The sequence below is a fragment of the Rhea pennata genome, chromosome 3 (genome assembly GCF_028389875.1).
Source record: "Rhea pennata isolate bPtePen1 chromosome 3, bPtePen1.pri, whole genome shotgun sequence".
NCBI lineage: Eukaryota > Metazoa > Chordata > Aves > Rheiformes > Rheidae > Rhea > Rhea pennata.
Genome location: NC_084665.1, coordinates 31,676,173 through 31,694,622, shown reverse-complemented (window position 1 = coordinate 31,694,622; position 18,450 = coordinate 31,676,173). Strand labels below are relative to the sequence as shown.

Genomic DNA, 18,450 nt, shown 5'->3' with positions numbered 1-18,450 from the left:
ACTCCTCCATCCCTGGCTGCTGTCTGGGAGCACAGACACGGGGTAGCAAATGCTGCAAGAGGCACCAAAACAGCCACCGAAGGAGTGATGTCATTGGGCGCCCCAGTAAAGGGGTAGAAGATATTTAAGAATAATTCATAATGATCTCTTTTAATAGGGGATTGAGCCTAAGAGATGTTTTCTGCCAGTGACTCATAGTGCCCTGTGAACAGTCAGATAAGACTACACATCTAGTTATTATGCTATTAAAGTCAGCCAGCTTTAAACAACTGCCACTTCAAAGCGGGTCCGAGAAACCACAATTATTTCTTGTTCAAACCATAGAAGAAGAATGTGGTATTTTTGATACCAGCATGCAGCAGTGTTTGCAACAGCTGTACATGCTCAACTGAGAGAGAAATGATGTTTTCTGACAAATTTCGTTTCTGATATTAAAAATATGATCCATACTAGAAGATCCAAGAGCTAAGAAACATGTGCATTACAGATGCAATTATAGTCCCTAGCTGTCAACACAAGCTTTGGACCAGTGATATACTCAGATGAAGCATACTCTACCAAACCCTGGAGCCATCTGCCCCTGCTTTCTAACGTACAGAGAGAACAAAACTCACTAGCAGAATTATAACTTTCTAAAGAACAAAATCAGTCCATAAAAGTGGAGGTAAGCAAAGACTTTGAGGAAAATAGCAGCTGAAGTAAATTCTCAAAATAATCAGAGGAACGTTTGGCAGCAATTGGGACTTCAAAATCTGAGAAAATGAAGAGGAGCAAAGCAAAGCAAACAGTCTTGTAATTGCCTCATTTCCAGACACGTAACTGGGAAACTCCTTTGACAGGGCGAGTTTGAAAGCTTCTTTGCAGGATTATCATTGAGATGCTTTCCAGCAGGCATACCTACGAGAAAAAAAAGTTGCCCTCTATCTATCCAGATGATTAAATGAAACCACCAATTAAGAGGAGACATCAAGAGAGATAACCAAGATCAAGAAGCAATTGCATCTAATTACCTTGGGCCCGCGGAGCTGAGCTGCTTCTCGTCCAGTTGATAGCTGCTACATTCTTTTGGCTTTTTGGCAGTTTTAAATAGTCGACTAAACGGGGATGAGGCAGGGAGAAGCCTTCTGAAATAGCTGTTCTGCATGCACCATGCTCTACAGTCTCCTACCAGAGCAAAGTGATCTCTTCCAGAGGGCTCCTGTTAACTTAAACACCCAGGTAGGTATAAGAGTTGCGTAGTGAGACATTTTTACCTGTTAAATTTGTCCAGAATCTGATTTTGACTTGCTGGAATAAAATACCTGACAGGTAAAGAAAACTTAAAACTTGGAGAAAGGCTGCTCCAAGGGATTGATGGCAGGTTTCCATAGAGTCACGGTTTATACACAGTGTACTGCCTCTCGACATCTTGACAACAGACTAATTGTGCTGGAGCAATATATTCTGCACTCACTTGGCAATTCCTAGCTCCTGTTAGGGTTTCTCAGAGAGGCTCGAGCATGTGGGGATTTGAACTCTATCTTCGAATTGTTAAGAAAACAAACTCTTTGAGATTCGAGGGGGGGGAAAAAAAGTTTTTTTGCCAGCATTCAGCTCATTTAGCTACCGTAACAGGGAACACGAGCCATACGGAAGAGTCACCATGTTTGCACTTTGGTCTCTTCTTGCAGGGACAGCTGCTTATTACAAGCCCATGTGATGTTTTCCTGTAACTTAGAGATCAAGGACCAGTGGCTCAGTTACCTTCTACCAACCCTGCTCCCTTCCCTGTCTCCAGGATGAGTCTTGCTTACTAGCCCTTGCCTGAAAACTCACCTCTCTAAGGTGCTGGAGGGAAGGAGATGAGATTGCCCTCATGGATTTAAGACAGATGACTACCAGGATAGTTTGAAACGACAGAGGTCCTGAGCAGAGAACAACCAGGCATGTGCTAGGAGACTGGTACTGTCAGGAATAAGAGGATACACAGAGATCTGAAGGACTCCCATCCCACTTAGAAGTAGGCTATCGCTGAAGCAATTATTCCTACGACAACAACATAAAGTCTCTGCTTTTCTCCACACTTAGGAGAATATTTTCTCCTCTGCATCAAACCATTCAGTATGCATCTCTAAAACGAGTATCTTCTACTTCAACAAACCCAACCAGACTCTGCCCTTTAAAAAGCAAAACTTGGCGATTAATGTAATTTTTATGTGGTCTGGTTTTGGGGCCCTCTGTTTTCAGGAGGCTTTAAAACATGCAAACATTGCAGGCTGCTTTTTAAAAATCGAAAAATAAATTCAAAATACTCAAACCTGAAAAACATAGTAGTAGGACTCCATGGTCTGTAATCAGGAGTAATCAAGGCTAAAACATTCTGATTTCCTTCATCGTCAGAAACAGGCTTCAAAAATTCAATGTAAAGATGGCACGTTTAGGCCATTATTTCCAGCTCTGCTGACAGAAAGTTTGTTTGGTTAAAGTATTTTTTCTTTGTCTTTTTAGGTAAAAAATAGTGTAGCACCCCCATTCATCTGAATGTGCCATCTCAGTTTAAACTCTGCAAGTGTTTGCCATTAAGGGATATTACTGTTTCATAAGATAAGGATTTACAAAAAAGAGGTTTTGTCCCAACACGAACAGTCTCTTTATGAATAGAAATGTGGGTATGTCCCAGTTTATAGTGCAAAGCCCTGATGCCACAGCTACTAGCTTTTTTAATTAAAAAAACACACCATTTCTGAAGGATTTCTTTTGTGCATCCATTCAGCATTATCTAGGCAAAGTCCATAAATCTTAACGAAATACAAGTAAAAAAATATCCCAGCAAGCATCACCAGAACAGCAGGTCTAGTCAGTTTAAATTTCAACAGATCATGAAATGAAGTCAAATGTATTACTTGCACTGTTTGTCTCTATGCCAGCTTCAAAAAAAAAAAAGCTTTATTCTTAAATATGTCTACATTTTTAGCCATAATTATACACATAAAGCACAGAGACATGTAGGACCTCATTCAGGTGATAACATCTGTAGATGAGTTCCAATGATTAATGTTCACATGACCTGTTTTAATCTTCTTTGTGATGCTCAGGAGGCTTTCTCTTGCACAAGCCATAGCTGGGATCATAATCAAAACTCTTTGGGGTGTGTGCATAAGGAGAAAGCTCTAGCATTAACAATCACCTAAAGCGTCCCCCACAGCTGATTTAAATTTCATCTGTTGGAAGATGTCAGACTAAACCTCTGGCCATCTCAACACCACAACGAATTAGTTGAGCACAAGACATTTGCTATACCCGAATATAACTATTTTTGACAAACGTGCTCCAGGATGACCTGGTATGTGTCATTCTAAAAACCATTTGTTTGAGTATTAAAAACCCCTGGAAGACCTGCAAGCAACAGGGAGTTGCTGGAGTGCAGTCTGGACTGATTTGCTGAAGACACAGAAAGAACTGAATCAGTCAGCAACACGGTAACATTACAGACAACGAACGCACGGGCAATGTAGCAGGCAACCGAGCACCGCTGGCTTTCCGAGGCAGATGTGGGAAGCAGAGAATAATGGAGATTCAGGCTTTTCTCCAGCAAATGCAAAACAAGAAATTTCTTATTTGGATGAGTGACGCAATGCTAACAGAGCAGAAAGCACAACTCTGTCCCTTAAGGACCGTACGGCCTGACAGAGAGGATCCAGGGCAGTACTCCCCTTCTGAAGGGCATTTTGAGGAACAAGTTGAGCATGCACCATCTGCGGTCTTTTTCCACACATCATGGCTTCTGCGCAAACAAAATCCCATCAGGCAGGACAAGAAATGCAATAATTTTACAAGCTGGATGATTAGGGGACTAGGACTATGGGGGGCACCAAGGAGGGTGACCAATGAACGCTTTCTGACCTCAAACAGAGAAGCAGCACCGCAGACCACAGTTTCTGAGTCTGTAACTGCTCCTGTTCTCAAAATAAACCAAAACTGTTCCTCAAGTCCCAGTGGAAATTCACACTAGATTCATACCTTAAACTACAACATTTAACCACTGTAAAAAGAAGCAGGTAAGTTACAATACACACAAATAATTAAAATCTGCAGCTTCAAATAATGTATTTCTAGGCCTAAAAGTGCACATACTGAACCCTCATTAAAGTCACTCCGACAATTCAGAAAGAGTCATAGAAGCGTCCCTTTCCTGGGAGCAACACCTATTTACACTGGCCATTTACTTGAGAGAGAACACTACCACCTCCGCTGAACCTGAACAAAAAACGTGGTTACGTATTTTGCAACCTCACGAGCAAAGTGACTAGAGCACCCTTCTGCTCAGCCGTGACTAGAGCACCCCTCTGCTCAGCCCCACCTGGAAACCTCCACAATGGTACCATCTTTGTAAAGGTGCAGCTGCAGCTCCAGGTAGCTGCTCTCCTCACTCAGTCTCATCAAGCTCTGGTGAATGGTATTTTGATCACCTTTGATATTTCCATCTTCTCAGTCTCACAATAGGTAGAATTACAACTAGCTTTTCAGAGCTAGTTTATCTTTAAAGAGAAGCAGCTGAGCCCTGGACTTCTGTTGTGGAATGTCCTTCCCAACAGTTTCATAATGTTCAAACAGAAAATCTAAGGTTCCTCAATAGCCTAGATATGATGGGAAGATTCAGTTCTGAACATCTGTAGTTTTGGGAAAAAATAGGAGCAATTAGCACAAATGAAGTTCACTCATTTCAAACAGAAAAGTAAAGCAAATGTGAAGGATAACTTTGTGAAGACAGACACAGTATGGGGAAGGTCAGTTGTAAGGGGTCCCATTACCCTTTTCATTGATTTGCTTTTATTAGATGATGAAGCAACATCTAAAGCTATGGATTCAAAGACCTGATCTTCACAGACACCTAAACAATTTTAAAATCTATTTCCTTAGGGGATATTTAAATTAATATAGGGAGGGGAAAAGGAAAAATGAGTGAAAGGAAATCTTTCTAAACCTTTAAGATTTCTAATCACTGCAGGCAAAGCAGAAAAAATAGTTCATAGGATTTGAGTAGCAAAGATGGCTGTAGATAAGCTTTTATCAAACTCAAGCTCAGACACTAGAGAGTTTTCCACAATTAAAAGGGAGGAACATCTCTCTCGGGAAAGGGGATGACTAAACTTCAAGGGGAGAATCTGATTACTTGGCTTTGTAGACTGCGGCATTCATCCTTACTGTTAATTAGAGTATTTCCCAATGGAGAGAAAAAGGCATGATCTAATGCTGAGAACCATACAACACCCAGAGTGCAAGCTTTGACTGGAGAAGCTGATTTGAAACCTGCAAGAGTATGTCTAAACTATAATGTCCATCCTTGATCAACGTTAGGGATTAGTAAACTGCATACCTATTCACAAAAAAACCTGCTGTAGCAAAGCAAAGAAATTGCAATGGACATGATGAAAGCTAGACAATCTCTTGAGAAATCCCAAAGCAGCCCTTTGAAGTGACCTTAAGGGGACAATAACACCACAGAGTCTTCTTACGTAAAGGTGAAGACAGTTGTCTGCTCAAAGAGTGCCAGCTGATAATGACGTGGGTGTATGGACATTAACTCTATAGTCCAGAAAAGGCAGTCCAAGGAGAGCCCTGAATTAAACAAGGTAGCCATGAAGAATCTCTTATCTTGCAACTAGCAGGAACATATGACGGAGGAACTCACTGCCAGAACAGCCCTATTGCGACCAAAGGAGCTGGTCTGCAAGCTCACATAAGGAAGAGCCAAGTCAGGTTTTCTCCTGTGAGCCTGCAACCTTGGCCTACAAAAAGTAGTAAAAGCTCCATAACTACAGAGGAAAAGGAGGGTTGGCCACTAGGTACATTCTGTGCCTGATCTGAGGAGGGGATCTGTTCTTGCGTCGGCCCTTTTGTCTCCACCTATGGCAGAGACTCCTCTATGGCAGAGTCTCCCCAAGAAGCAGAGGAAGGTCCAGCCACATTCAAAGTCTCAATCTTACTCTGTTTCATTAGGTGGCATTTGTTTCAGTGGAGTGCAAGAATTAGAAATAGGACTTTTGATAAAACATCTTAATTGCCTGAGACTACTGAAGACCTCCGGGCAAGCTCTGGAGGGCACCAAAGTATGTAGTGTAATAGGCGACGAGCTGCTGAAAATTGGCTTCCAAGGCATCCACCAAGAAGAGCAGCCAAGTAGTGTTTCAACTCAACCTTTCTGGGCAGCTGTAGCTTTGGAGTTCTTGCCAGGTTTAAATTCCTGAGAGAGATACCAGACAACTGAGAAATTTAGGCAGTCTTAAAGTGATACAGATACCCATCTTGGAAAGGGTTCTTTCCCAAGTTTATGCTAGAATGATTTAGGAGTACCTTTTCCTTTCACCTCCAATATAAAAGAATCTAGATGAGGTGACTTGGAATAAATATTAATAGACTTTGAAGTTTGGAATCAAGATGAAACTAGGATCTTAGAAGAAAAATAGCTGATATTGTTGATTCTTTTTACAAGCTCTTGGCTAAACCCCTCTATTCACAAAAAGTTTCCCAGGTGCTTTTTTTTAAGAAAATAAACCCTAGCAACATTCATCTGATGGTCAAACATGGCTCTGACACAACAGGACAGCTGAAAGCTGCATCTTTGCTCAAAGTCATGCCCACAAAGTCAAGAAAACATGTCTTCAATTAAAAAGATATCTTCCAACAGTGTATACGCCATATGAGGGTACAGGGAGGGAGGGTACCTTTATGAATATTACTAAGGTATAAAAGAATTTGGCTCAAGTATCAGGCATATACATACCCATAACATGAATGGTTATATAGGCAATCACTTAAAGGAGAAGTCTGGCTTTTTTCTTCTTGACATATAATGAAACTGAAGACAAACGGTGTATACATAAAGCTGTGTTGCAGTAGTACAGAATGATAACAATCTCAGCAATTCATTGGCTCATGCCAAGAAATTCTCCTTGCACACTGCTTGCAGGTTATCCACTTCATCAGATTGGATGCAATAAATAAAATGACAGAAGTAAGCAGGCAAATACAATGCCTCCACACAGAGCTCACAACGAGAAACCACCCTTTTGCATGGGAAGAGCCCAAACGACGGCTTGATGAAAAGGCTGGGCTAGGAAACGAAGGGCACTCAGAACTGTCTTGGGTTTACCACTCAGTGAAGGGACTGAGACATTCCCAAATAATACGAACTAGTTATTCTATTTTACCACTTATCAGTAAATCTCAAAGTATTCCACAAAGGAACCAAGTAGCATCAGTCTTATTTTACTAACAGGAAACCTGAGATAGTAAGTGCCACCATGTCCATCCTACCCTCACCTAGCAACTGCGGTTCTAAGCAACTTTCTTCGACGACCTTTAACCAAAACCTGCCCCCACTCTTAAAACTCAGATAAATTTACATATTCCTCCTAACAGGTGACAATTATAAATAAAACTATTCCGAAGATTAGAAACCTTATGAACACCGTTCATTAATCATTTTAGTAAGTATTAAGATAACAGTCCTACTGAAGTTTTATAACCCAATTTGCTTGACTCCACAGGATGTCTGATGGGACAGAAGGGTATTTTTCAAAACTTTCATTCCCTAGACTGCAACCAAATTCTCTGGCAGCTAAGTGAGAACACTCTCACAAATAGGGCATGCCAGTGCTATTTCAGTTGCTCCGAAGCTAACCCATTAACTTTGGGGGAGCTCAGATGAGGAGCCATTTTAACGCTTCTCACACCACCAGCTGCTTCAGAGGTGAAATGGCACCAAGTTTTTTTATTATTATTATTTTATTTATTTATTTATTTTATGAAATCATTTGTCCAGGTTTTCTGGGCTCAGCGCCAGTATGTTGCTTGAGGAATCTCTGCACTATGCAGAAAACTCCCATCTTGCTTCTCAGTGTTTAAGAAACAGGTATATCATCTCTTCTACACAACTTGCACTATTGTACACAACCATGCTCATCCTAGGAGTTCCCTGTATTTATTTTGTGTAACTAGGCATTTTGACGTTCTGCACAGTCAACACCTTTCCTTGATGGATTTCCCCCTAAAACTCTCACCTCTAGAGAAAAAAAAGAAAAACAATATACAAGAGACTGATTCTAGAAATTTAACTTCAGATCACTGGGCACTTTGAAATCATTTTGAGATACCCGTTTTCAGTGCAACATTTGCACCTTACCTACCCAAACACACTAAACATTTAATCATTAGTATTCTAAATGATCTTCGTAGTAAGTTTAACAGAATTATAGCTTCATATTTCAGATACACAATTTGTTAGTTAATTTTCATAGCTTACATTCATTAATCAATTATGAATTTATTTTAGCAGAGTTCAATACAGTTAACCTTCTGCATGTTCCAATAAAGCTAAAACAAAGGCAATCTCATAAATAGCTGAACACAAAATGCTGAAAACCAATTATATTTTTTAAAATATATGAGTTCACTAGTGATGGGAGATGAAAAACGGCTCCAAACTTGTGTAAAGGGGGCTAGACTAAATGCATTTTTAGGAAGGACACTCTAGAAAAAAATAAAATTAACAAGAAAACTGAAACAGTTCAACAGAAAAGTCCACTACTTTTTTGGAATATTATATTGCCTTTGTGTCCAGTTGTAACTGTTTACTAAGAGAATTTTGCTAAGTTTTTACAGTCATTAGAGCGTGTACCCGACTGTTTTAGGAGTAGCTCTCAGCAGGGGTAAAGGGGAACCTCTCTGTTAAAGGAGAGCAGCTATGTCTACTCCTCAGTTGGTGCTAGCTGGCGTTGTACTCTAGGACACATGCATGTGTCACACAACAAAATCATGTGCCTGCACGATAGGGAGCCCACAAACTGGGGGGGGGGGGGGGGAACCATCTTATGATCCAAGTGAAAACTCACTACATTAAGAAGTTGTTGGAATTCAAGATGTGATAAAACTTCTAAAGAGGATAATTACTGGTCTTTGGATCTCCGCGGATGTATTTCGGATACAAGAGAAATGGGCGGTAATAAACAAGAGCTACTGATAATTTTCCATCAGTTACTTATCCCTTTCATGCGTACAACAACTAATTAACTGTAACAAATTATATTGTTGCAGCGTGACAACATCCTTAAACACAACTTTTTTTCCTCCCAAACAAACATAAAAAGAAAACAATACGGTAGTTTATACCCCATTTATTAAGACAGATGTCATCTATTACTTAATACACTGGTTGGGTAGCCATAAATCACATTATTTTCTTACAATATTGAGTTGCAAGACAGTTTGGCAACCAGTTAACAAAGACAACTTAGGCAGGGTGGAGAAACATTTGAGCTGCAGCGGGTTAAAAACCATCTAGCTAGCAAGATCTGAAACAAAGCACAGTTACACAAGGCGCTGGCATTCGACAAGTGCCATCGCGGGGTGCTGGGGAGCGGCGGGCGGGCGGCCCCGTGGCGCTCTGCGGTACGTGCTTGTTAGCCAGCTCCTCGAGTGCTCCGCGGGGCTGCCAGGGGCCTGCTCAAAAGGAATGTCGGGAAAAGGTCCAAAGACCGTCTGGGCGCCACTTTTTTTGGACACATACCAAGGACTGCATCACCAAAGCTACTGTTTTTTTTCTGAGCAGTGATCAAATCGTTTTGTAAGAACGAAGGCTTCTGGTAAGAAAGTTTCTAGTGCAATCAGAATTAATTTGTGCCCACAGTGTCATTACTCATTCTCCCAAAACAGCTGAAATATAATCAGGTAGGAATTTACTATCCTTATAAAGGTCTTACAAAGCAGTGCTTGTATAGTCGGTGACTACATATAGTTGATTTTAATAAATATATATCTTCATGCCTCTGTAAAACTACAAGTAAGAAAGCAAGAAGTGACAAAGCAGCCAAATACTTCTGTACCTTTCAAAAGCTGTTAAAACTCTCAGGACGTTAAAACTTAATCTACCTTATCACACAGAAAACACACGCAACATTCGACTGAACGACTTCTCACAGAAGAACAAAACTTACTACTACTTCCTCTTTCCCAACTTGCCACCAAGCCGTAACTCTTGCTGAGAAGTCACAGAAGTTGCTTTACTTCAGACAAGGAAATTCAGATATTTCTGCTTGTCGGTGTAACTGTGTGCTCAACAAGTAAATTTGTAACAAGAGTTACAGGCATACAATCATGTATTATTTCTACTGAAGACGGGAGGGGAAAAAAAGTCAAGCACCAAGAGCTTCAGCTCATAACAGATACATTGTGTTGGCCCTAAGAAACCTATCTGATAACAGCTGTATTTTTACGCAAGTTTCCAAAGCGAATATTCATTCAGCTTGAAAAGTATATACACAATAGTTTTCTGGATACCAATGAATTTAGAGATGTTATGGAGTTAACATCCAATAAATACACAATTTTTTTAAAGGAATATTTTATAAAATTAATAGCAATGGAAATGCTTCATTGAAATAAGTTGGGTTTATAAATTTGTATCTTGAAACAACTATAAGGTTAAAGTCATAAAGAATTGTTTCATTTTTAAGTCTTTTAGACATAGCAATTGTACAAGAAAGACGAAACTGTTCTTGAAAAGAATCTTCAAAAAAATCCTTATCTCATCACAAAACATTTGCTTTATAAATCTTTCTACAAAAACATTAAACTTTTCAGGGCTCTCAATATTAGCATTTTTAATTAAAAAAATGAAAAACTACATAAAATTCAGACCTTTAAATGTCAATTGCATTTGGTAGATGGAACCAATGATCAAAAGATAAATGATTCTTTGTATAGCCCCATTATCACGAAAAGGGAGAAAAATTAGCAGTGTTCTATAAGAGTTAACACTTTAAAACCTAAAGGATTTGGTTTCTATTGTAAAATTAAAAAAAAAAACAATTTCATTAGAAACAAAATACTCCCTTAGTCAGAGTCAAGGGACATAGCTATTTAGGTAAGTTTGGCCATAGCAGCAAAACACACACACCAAGCAACTAGCCATATGTTAACTACAGCTGAAGATACAAAGAAAATAGTCCTTCTATCTGCAATGTGTGCAGATAGAACAAAGTTCAGAAAAAAAAAAATAAATCACAATATATTAATGCGCACCATATTGGTGAACTTCAGTTGGCTTCAAAAAAACCCATGAATGTACATGTGCTTGGAGGCATCTTATTAACATATATATATATATGGACTATGTAGATTCTTGAAGACTGTCAGATTTGGCACATATACAGTAATTTCACCATAATACTTTAGGAAAACCAGACTCAAAGAACACTTTCATTATTTTAGATTTGAATGGCTTTAATATGATACATCAAATACTGTGATTTTTAAAAAGAATAAGGTAATTCAAGTAATATGTTTATGGACGCAAATTTTTTGCATTAACATTTCTGCTAAATACTGTATTTCAAGTTAGCTTTGAAAAAAAAAAAGAAAGGAGCCCGTTCCCTGCAGATTCCTCTCTGTGTGGCACTCAGCACCTTCTGTCATTGTTTAGTACTTTACAGATTTCGTCTTGCATGCAACTTTGCAGCAGATGAAGCTCTGAAGCATGCTGCAAACCGTTCTTAGAAATCTGGCTTGCATACGGAGAATAAAGCAAACCTGCTTTGGATCAGAGTTCAGAGTCTTTTGCTTGTTTCCAAGTAGTGCAGAATCAAAGTTAAATATGGACTTAATGACATGAGTGGATACGATGTCAGAACGTCTAGCAAAGGCTTGAATTTACTTTATCAAATACTAACATACAAGTCTTTTTTCAAGGACTGCCCACTTCTGATTTAAAGATTATTGCTTTTTATATTCTCCCTTTGACACGATTCATCTGTCACCTACTGTAATTCAGTCTCTTTAAGGGTTATTTTACTTCACTGCTGAAAAGCTACTATTGACAATGCAAGTGATGGATATTTTCTATAAGAAAAAATACTGTATTTTAAGAAAAGTTGACTATGGAGGCAGTAAGCAGTAAATACAGTACACATGTTATTTAATGGAAACTTGGGGAAATAACTATTGAAACATATTAAATTTCAATCCATTAAATTAAAAATGGTTCTAACATTTATCATTTGCTTTCATAAAGAGTGCAAAAAAGTCTTCAAGCATATTCAAAATTTGAAGTACACAAATGCAAAACTCAGCTTTGTAACTTATTTTCTTATGAGAAGTTTCATTCTGACAAGTTATTCAGACCACTTTTGTAGTCCTTAAGAATATTTTCAGAAAAGTTATGCTTTAAAATTGATTTTTCAGAGGGAGGGAGGATGGGGAAAGGGGGGGAAAAATCCAACATAACCCCTCATATATAATAAAAAGATTATTTCTCCTCAGTTCCAAGAGGACAAAAAAAATGGTATTTTTAAAAAGATTAGGATTTTATGTCCTAATTTTTATTGTAATAGTGTTCTATAAATGATGACCCAGTTACACAGTAAAAAAAAAAATAAATTCCAAGTGCTATATTTCGATGTATTCATGACATTATTCTATTTACACAATTTTTCAATGTTAGATAACATGTAATATGGAAACTGCAGTTATAATTTCAATCTCTTGGTATATTGGAGCTGCTGCTGGCTTCCTATACTATTATGATGTTTGTATTTATGTGCAACACCACAACTGAGTACTGCTGAGTATTCAAAGATCTAAATTCCTACATAGCACTGTCATCTTGCTTTTCTCAAATACAAAGACCATTGCAATATCTTGTAAAATAATCCCACAGAGTAAGCCCTTTCTATAGATTTCTGCAGAAATGAGAATCACCTCCAAAGAATACTTTGTAAGATTAAGGCTCAAATAGCTATCTGTTATGTAATCAGATTAAATTTGAATCATGCTAGCATACCTTAAATTGAAACTTACTGTTTAAAAAGATCAGTTCTGTGCACATCTTCTGAAGAATATGTTTACAAGATTTTCTAAAGAAAATCAGAACGCTGAAGTATGCCCCACAAACAGAAGGAAGCAGTTTCCTATCTGCATTCACAACTTACCAAAGTTTTAGTGCCTTTAAAACCGAAGATAAATGAACTCATTGATTAAAAAATGCACTGCAACTCTAGTAGTCAGCACTCAAGCATACTATAATTAAGAAAGCTTGATTGAATTTTTAGCATAACCACATTAGCATGTTATTCTTCTGTATATTTCAGTGAAGCAAAGCTTTAAAAGAAGTCACCAGGAATAGGCAATTATAAAAACGTGTTGTGTTGTAAGGGATTCTCTCTGTAAAGACTATTTACAAAAATGAAAGAGCAAACTTTCCAAAATTATGGTTCTCCCCTCCCCCTAAAGATTAACCACATAGTAAAACGTTAAATGAATGTGCAATCTGACCATGTTAATATTGTTATAGCTAGCATCTCATCAGCTAGTTTATGACAAGCAACTGCAACAGGTGTAAACAAAACCAGATTCCTATATTGAGACAAAGCTTGGCTGCAAGTTGGCTGTAAAATACTAATATTAAAAGCAAGCTATACAGTAAACTCATCCGGAACTGAAGTCCAATTGAGGGAACAGTGAGAACGACACAGTGAAGGTACACTTGGGTGCAATTTCATGCTGGTGATTTTTTTTTCTTCTTTTTTAATTTAAGCAGCTATGCTTAGAGCAGATTTTAAACCAGGGGTTGCACATCCAATGACACACACAATTCAAAACTTAAGTGACTTAGCACATTTGTACACATACTTACATAAACTTAGTGATAAGTATTTACATATTCTGAATAAAGTTTCATTTTAACAGTTGAAGTATTTCAACACATGGAAGAAGATAAGCTACTACAAAGAATGCATAATGAGTCACAGATTTTCCACAAGCATATTAACATACGTTTTAAAGTGCTTTCTGGGTGCTCCAAATTAACCCCTTTCAGTACGAGCTTCTACAAAATAGTGCTGTTCCAGTCATTACAAAATTATTTAAATCATTTTTCGTCAGGTGCACTGCAATTTCCAGAAAAATGACATCGTTGACATAAAAGTTTTTAGCCTTACCAACATAAATGAATACATTACTTAGGTTCAGATGAAGTTCTCAAATACTTTGGTTTATCATAATTTGGGATAAACATTTGATAGAACAGAAATTGTACCTCTCCACTCTAACTCTTCCATTAAAAAAATACCCAACATAAATTGACAGTAATCTTTGGTAAAAATAGGACATTTGACCAATTTGTATATATGCGTCTATTAAAAATAGTCTAAAAGTGAGCAAATGTCACAGCTGTACTGACAAATTACAGCAATTAATAACCATTCCTAACTCAGTGGGGAGTATCAAAATATTAAGCTCACCAGTCAGCTATATAACTGGCTGAAATACTTTCAGTAACCGCTACAGGGGATCAATCTTGTTTTGAAACATCTCTTCCTAATATTCATCCTTTACATTGGAAAAAATTAAAAATGCTCTACACCTGCAGACAAGTCCATTGCTTTGCAGCAACCACAGAAACATTATTCAATTGCGTACATTGTTAGGTTTCTGACAAGTAACGTAACATAAAACAGGAATACGGTGTGCTCACCAATCAATATTCAACTGCACAGTATTTGTGCATTAACTATACTAAAAGTACTAGGAAAGCCTTTTAAAAATTCAGTTAACTGTTACAAGTTATGTGAATATATAAAAACAGAGCAGATATACAAGTATAACACTGAACATACTGTACTTTATTAGCACAAAAAGCCAGAACAAGGCACAGCAAGCAGAAAAATACATCAATAGAAGGGTTAGTGTAGCATACAAGAATAACGTTTATTGTACTTGCAGCCAAAGTGTTCCCTACCTCGCACAGGTCACTGCCATAGAGAAGTAAGTTATAACATACTGTAGCAGCTGGTAAAGAAACTAGGGAGCACTCATAATCGGTACAAAACATTAACAAGGGATAGGGCATTCCAACAAAATTTTAGTGCAAAAATGTCTAAGATAGAACTGTTTTAAGTCCCATCTCTGATTAAATAAGAACTTAGAATTTTGTTTCTAAGTCATCTGTTGAAACTATAATCAGTGCATATTATTTCAAAAACATTTTTAAAAGCGCTAATGGAAAAAGTATTTACAAATAAAGTGTAGCAGTACCTTTGAAACCTGACATTTATTTCAGATATGTCAGGTTTTGTATTCTGATTACAATAATTCAACCACTGGTAACTTTCTCCATAAAAATATTAAACTTTAAATAATTAAACATTTTTTTCTCTTCACCATTATCTTCCATTGTAAATTACAAGTAGTCAGGCCACTGGTTTCTCTTTTAGAAAATGCTGCAAACTTTTCTTTCATGGCAATAATCTAATTCTGTGTTCTGCCACTTTTTCACACTGGAAGGTATTAAACTGTCCATGACAGTATTACTTTTGCTAACAATGCCACTTAAATCTCCAAGTGTTTTCAGCAGAATTACAGTACTGAGCAGACATATTCAAGTCTTCATGATTAGGAAACCTTATACACTGAGAAAAGCATGATTCATTCGTTAGCATCAAAACACCATTAACTCTTACTGAACTGCAGGTCATCCCTGCTTCTAATGAACCGCTCTTCCATTTTTCAGAAGAAAATACTTTTATTCACTAGTATTTGGAAACTTTATGTTTATGAGCTAAATTAGTACTTTGAATAGTGGAAAGTTTGTGAGAAGATACTTTAAAAAAATAATACTTCAAATATTAGCAAAAACGTTCCTCTAATAAAGTCTTTATTAGCATTGCATGAATGCCCCATGGAAAATGCCTCATAGTTTCTTCATCCAATTACTACAGCTATAAAGGGGAAACAAAATATTTAGAAATTAGCAAAAATATTTTAATTAGGCCTAAATGAAAAACGTGCAGAATTGTGTCTGCTTATTGTTTCCAAGAGGCATCACAATTTAGTTTAATTAACAGCAGGCAGCATCTGACAGGATACTAACACTGAGCTTAAATAGGATATTGCAAAAAAGCTAGACGTTGGTGCACTTGCTGCAGTTAAACTGTAACACACAAAAAAAGCATATTCTATAAGCTTATTGAGGACTCTGGATTCCATTTACTTTGTTTTAATCGGTTCCCGCTCCAACCATCGCACCCTGACTTTTTGTTTATAGTGATACTCCTTTAGAAAGTCTTGCAACATTGAAGGTAAAGGAAGGTCATCAATTCCATCATATGTAGTGCACCTGCAGATTACTGCCCGGCAGATATACTGCAGACTAAAAGGAAAAGTCCTATTCAGAGATACAGTAAGTAACGGTTCAAAGAACATGCAAGAGCTAGGGTCTTTGTAGTGCTCTAGAAGCCCTGTAACAGTGGAGGAGTGAAACACACAGGGATCGTGGGCATCAAAGCTAAAGTTGTGATTCCACTGCTCAATGCGTGCATGTAGGGATCGGTTATAACGGCGGAAGCTCACAGAGAAGAGGTAGTCCTCCTGCGCAGAATCCCTGAGCAAAAAAGTGCCTTCGGGTTTACCCTCCAGAAGTGCTTCTGCTTCGTAGCGGTCCATCACACCCCAGTAACATGGGTTACCCGTGATCTGAAGCAAATCTGGCACAAGGCAATGGATATAATCAATCTGAGTGTGCACTTTCCAAGCCCCTTGCCTGCTGATATGGCCATGGCTCTCTCCAGACATCTGACGCTGCTTCTGCCTGCGTGACTGCAGACAAAGTGTTGTTGTGTCCTCTTCCGAGTCACAACTTCCTGGTGGTGGCACATTTTTGTCCCCAGTCAGCTCAGTCATACCAGGGGCTAACTTTGGTCCTAGTTTATATAATGGATTAACCTGTGCTGTAGCTTCAAAAGTATGTATTTGGGCATTGGGAGGGGGGTCAACCCCTTCTTCAATACTAAGTCTACGTCTCTCTCTGAGTCTGTCTTCTTCATCTTCTGTAGAAACCAAGGAAGGATCAAATGTATCAAAAAAAGTTGAATGTGGACTCACAGGAGCTGTGTGTTGCTTAATGAGATGCCACTTCTGAGCCAGATCTGAGCCTGCAGGGAAAGGGCATTTCTCAAGCATTAGTTCAGAGAGATGGATTTTTCTTTTGTTAGAAAACAGAGGTTTGGACTGTTTGCTGTAAGTTCTCATGGGAAAACATAGCCCAACAGTATCTTGCAGACGCTGTCGCAGAGAGCGGCTACCTACTGTCCTGTTTGATGCCGTATCCATATCATGAACAGAACTCACCCCATACCTTCTCTCTCTCCTTTGCAAACCACTTCTTGTTCTACCAAATCTTTTTTCAGTATCCAAGGAGCTCTGGGTTTTGGTAGAGCAGGAATGTTTCTTCTTCCCACCCCAAGGAGCATGCCGAGAATAAGAGTCCCTTCGAGCAAGTCTAGCTCCTGTGGTGACACATGAGTCATTCTCTTTCTCAATGCTTATTTCAACTATCTGAGGAATTTCAGTGACACAGTTTTGGTTTCGTCTGGCTGAATTCTTTGAAGGACTTACACCTAATTGCAAAGAAATGTTTTCTCTCAAAGGACTGCTGGATGGTTGCTGTTTAGCCAAATCAGTTATCTGGATAGCTTTCTCTTTAGCAGATGAACAACTATTGGAGTTCACAACTACGTTTTCATTTTGGCTTCCACCTTCATGATTGAAGAGATTCTGGCACCTGTATTTGAAACTGTTCCACATCTTTCCCACTTTATCCATGGATTATGTTATCTAAATTCAAGAGGAGAAGAAATATTAAAATACAGGTTTTTTAAAAGTAAAAAATACATCTTCAGTTATCATTTAAGTTACTGACACAAAGAAATTTTTGTTAATTGAACTTACATTTGAAGAAGTGCCCTAGTGTTTGTGCAATTATGTAGCATCAACATGCATCATATCATCTGGATATTTAAAAAAACAGCATGAAGAAAATGTTCGGGAGATTACAAAACATCTTATTTAAGAACAAGCCCTCGCATTATTCTGTAAGATCATTAAAAATTTAATTAAGACTGCACAGTTGCATTTTATGGACACCAGGGATTATACAATCACAAGTTCTTCATTTTAGGTGCCATAAGTATGCTATGACTCCCTGAGGATTTGCCAATAAGCAGAGTTAAAACAAACTCTGAAAAAGAATGATTCAAGTCACTCCAAACTATGACAGCAGCTAGTGAAATCCAACAAGTTTACTCTAAATCTCCCTATACACTATCTAAGAGTAAAAGCTCCAGGCATAGATCAAGTAAGTTTCCAGCTATGCTTGACGAGAGCAAGAAAATGTACTGCAAGTTAGACATTTGGGAGCAGGGAGAGGAGACGACCATCAGGAAACACAGACAGACAGAAAGATACCAGAAAGGCTTTATAAGTTAGTAAAAAACCATAGGTACAAAATATCTGAAAGGGGGAGAAAGAGAAAAAGAAAGGAAAAAAGAAAAAAGCCACACACACACACACACCCCAACCGTCTGGCATTACTTCTTAGTAAGTCATGAAAGACTGAAAGAGCCCAGGGAGCTTCTATCT

The 18,450-nt window shown here is 38.2% G+C and overlaps 1 protein-coding gene across 5 annotated transcripts in view; it reads right to left on the bottom strand.

The window, feature by feature from the left end:
• Positions 1 to 18,450, bottom strand: part of SOCS5 (suppressor of cytokine signaling 5) — a 76,637-nt gene that overhangs the window by 31,216 nt on the left and 26,971 nt on the right. For 3 of the 5 annotated variants that reach the window (XM_062571931.1, XM_062571933.1, XM_062571932.1), the window contains one exon: positions 12,411 to 17,646. The exons of the other annotated variants lie outside the window; for them this stretch is intronic. In XM_062571931.1, coding sequence (XP_062427915.1) covers positions 16,021 to 17,634 — 1,614 coding nt within the window. In that variant the 5' untranslated portion in view covers positions 17,635 to 17,646 and the 3' untranslated portion in view covers positions 12,411 to 16,020. Of the gene's footprint in view, positions 1 to 12,410; positions 17,647 to 18,450 lie in introns of those variants that run through there. 5 annotated transcript variants of the gene reach the window in all.